General features: G+C 55.1%; 1 protein-coding gene across 1 annotated transcript in view; it reads right to left on the reverse strand.

The window, feature by feature from the left end:
- ZMYM6NB (ZMYM6 neighbor) overlaps positions 1 to 1224 on the reverse strand; it is a 2854-nt gene extending 1630 nt beyond the window's left edge. The window contains exon 1 of the mRNA XM_009318734.1: positions 1219 to 1224. Within this exon, the coding sequence (XP_009317009.1) occupies positions 1219 to 1224 (6 nt within the window). The remainder of the gene's footprint in view (positions 1 to 1218) is intronic.
- Between the last annotated feature and the right edge of the window lie 1078 nt (positions 1225 to 2302).

Consider the following 2302-nt stretch of genomic DNA (forward strand, 5'->3'; position numbering starts at 1 on the left):
AGCTCCGCTGAACGAGGCAGCTGCAGCAAGGATTTTCTTCTGGCACCAGGGAGGCCCGGTTGGGGTAGAGGGGGCGGCTGGCGCCCTCCGCGCGCTCCCCAGGCCTGCGTCACCACCTGCGCCAGCGCTGCTCGCGTCACGTCTTGGCCACCGGCACGCGCCGAGGCTCCCGGAAAGGGCAGCCCTGGATTGACGAGAGCCAGGGCCCAGGGGAGCCGCGGGGACACCGACGTTATTTTAATTCAAGTGGAAATTTTTTTTTAATACCAATAAATCATGAAAGAGCAGGAACTATTTTCCAGGCACAGGGAAGCGCCACGCAGCCAAGGGGGCACCGCTGGCCTGGACCAGCACTGACCCCAGCACAGCCGGGGCCCCGCGCTGCTGCCTTGTGCCGCGGCCGCCTGGCTTTACGGGGGTGCAGGGGCAGCGCTATTTTTACTCCCGGCAGCTCATCATTCCCCAGCTCTGCTGGGAGAGCCGCAGCTGAGGAGCTTCTCCCTGCTCCACTCGCGAGCTGAGGGATGATAAACAGCAACAGGCCAGGGCAGGCTCCGGCCCTTCTTGTCTCAGAAAGCCCCTAAAGAAAAAGGATTTAAAAAAAAAAAGAAGACCAAACCCACCCTGAACAACGGATTGCGGCAGCTCAGCGCCCTCACGCCTGCAGCACGGGTCGTGGCTGCAGGCACTGGCGTTACCGCAGGAAGCATTTGTCACTGTTCCCAGGTTTGTTGTTCGAGCAAGCCAAGGAGACGCCCGCCCGCAGAAATCGTCTTCCTTCAGCTTAAAGAGAACCATCTCCTTTCTCTGACAGCAGCGTTTCGCCCCCGCCACAGAACAGAGCCCACTCACAGCCAGGACAGAGGTGGTTTTTTTGTGCAAAACATTGCAAAATGCCTTCACCGCGTGTTTGCATTTCCCAGGCAGCCAGGGCCGAGCCCAGGGCTGCACCCGCACCGCTGATGGGGCAGCCGGTCACCGTCCTGCCCCGCGGGTCGCGCCGTTCCCAAGCCCCAGCACAGCACCACAGCTCGGAGAAGCCCCTCACAGCAGGACACGATGGCAGGTAAACGCTGCCGCCTGGCCAGGCAGGACTCTTAACACCATCCACATGGTACCTCTTAGCCTCCAATTTTTGTTTTAATTACAGGAGCTACTTAATGAAACATTTGGTAGAACCAAGGGATCAGCTTTACCAGCCAGAGGACAACCACCCACCGGCATTGCGCCCAGCCATTCGAGGAACACCTCTGTGCTAGTCATCTACCAGGCGATGACAGAATGGCCGACGGAGAAATTGGGGGGCTTTTTGCCATTCTCCACATCCCATTTCAATACAGAAAGCAAAACACTGTTTGCTTATAAAGGGAGTTGTAGGAGGTGAAGTTCAGCACGCTGAATGCTGGAATCACATTCGGGCTGGAACAGTTTCACATAGGAAGCAGCCAATGCTGCAACAGTAGAAAAGAAATTAGGACAAGTTACTGGAAAATAACAGAACTTGAGGAAAAAAAGGCTGCATAAGCCTGCAGTAGCTGTGGAGACAAAGACTGAAACCCACCCCCTTGCAGCGCAGCTATTGAGGAATGACAAAACCTCTTCTCACTGAAGCCTTTTCAGGATCTGGACAATAACGTAAAGAAGTCAAATCGGAGCATGAAGTACCTCAGATTATCCTGTACCCACTGGCTTGATCGCACGAGAAGGTGAAACGCAGCAGTTAGCAGCTTTTAATGCAGCACCAACCTTCTCCACCATAAACCCGCTCAGCTGCCACAAAGCACCCCTGCACCCCGCTGGCCTCGGCTGGCAGGTCCCTTCCCTCTACCCAAGCCCCAGACGCTCAGGACTGGGGTGCAGCCACGGGCCTGACCGTCCAACAGCAGCTCCTCTCGTCTGACCAAGGCTGCCATGCCAAGGGAGCGGAGGTGGGCACCGAGGCTGCTCATCTACGCTTACTGCTATAAAACATGGAGTCAACATCAGAAATGTAGCTACAGCAGTTCTGACCAACCTTACTCTGCTTTGTAAACCAGACTTCCCCAGAAGGAAGTACACAAACAGTGCTTGAGCCAAAGCAAAACATATTCCTGGCTGGGATTTAAAGCACAGGTGAGTCGTGTTCCAGCCAGGCACTAATCCTGCACCGCTGGACACCCAGACACATCAAGTATTTCATACAGTTTTGCCACATTAAATCCAATTTATTTTATCTTCCTAGCCTGGGAAGGCAGTTCCCAGCCAAACACTCATGACTCTTCATGCCGCTGTAGGGGAAAACCTTGCACAATGCAGCTGGCAC

Source organism: Pygoscelis adeliae, unplaced genomic scaffold (assembly GCF_000699105.1).
Source record: "Pygoscelis adeliae isolate BGI_AS28 unplaced genomic scaffold, ASM69910v1 Scaffold382, whole genome shotgun sequence".
Lineage (NCBI taxonomy): Eukaryota > Metazoa > Chordata > Aves > Sphenisciformes > Spheniscidae > Pygoscelis > Pygoscelis adeliae.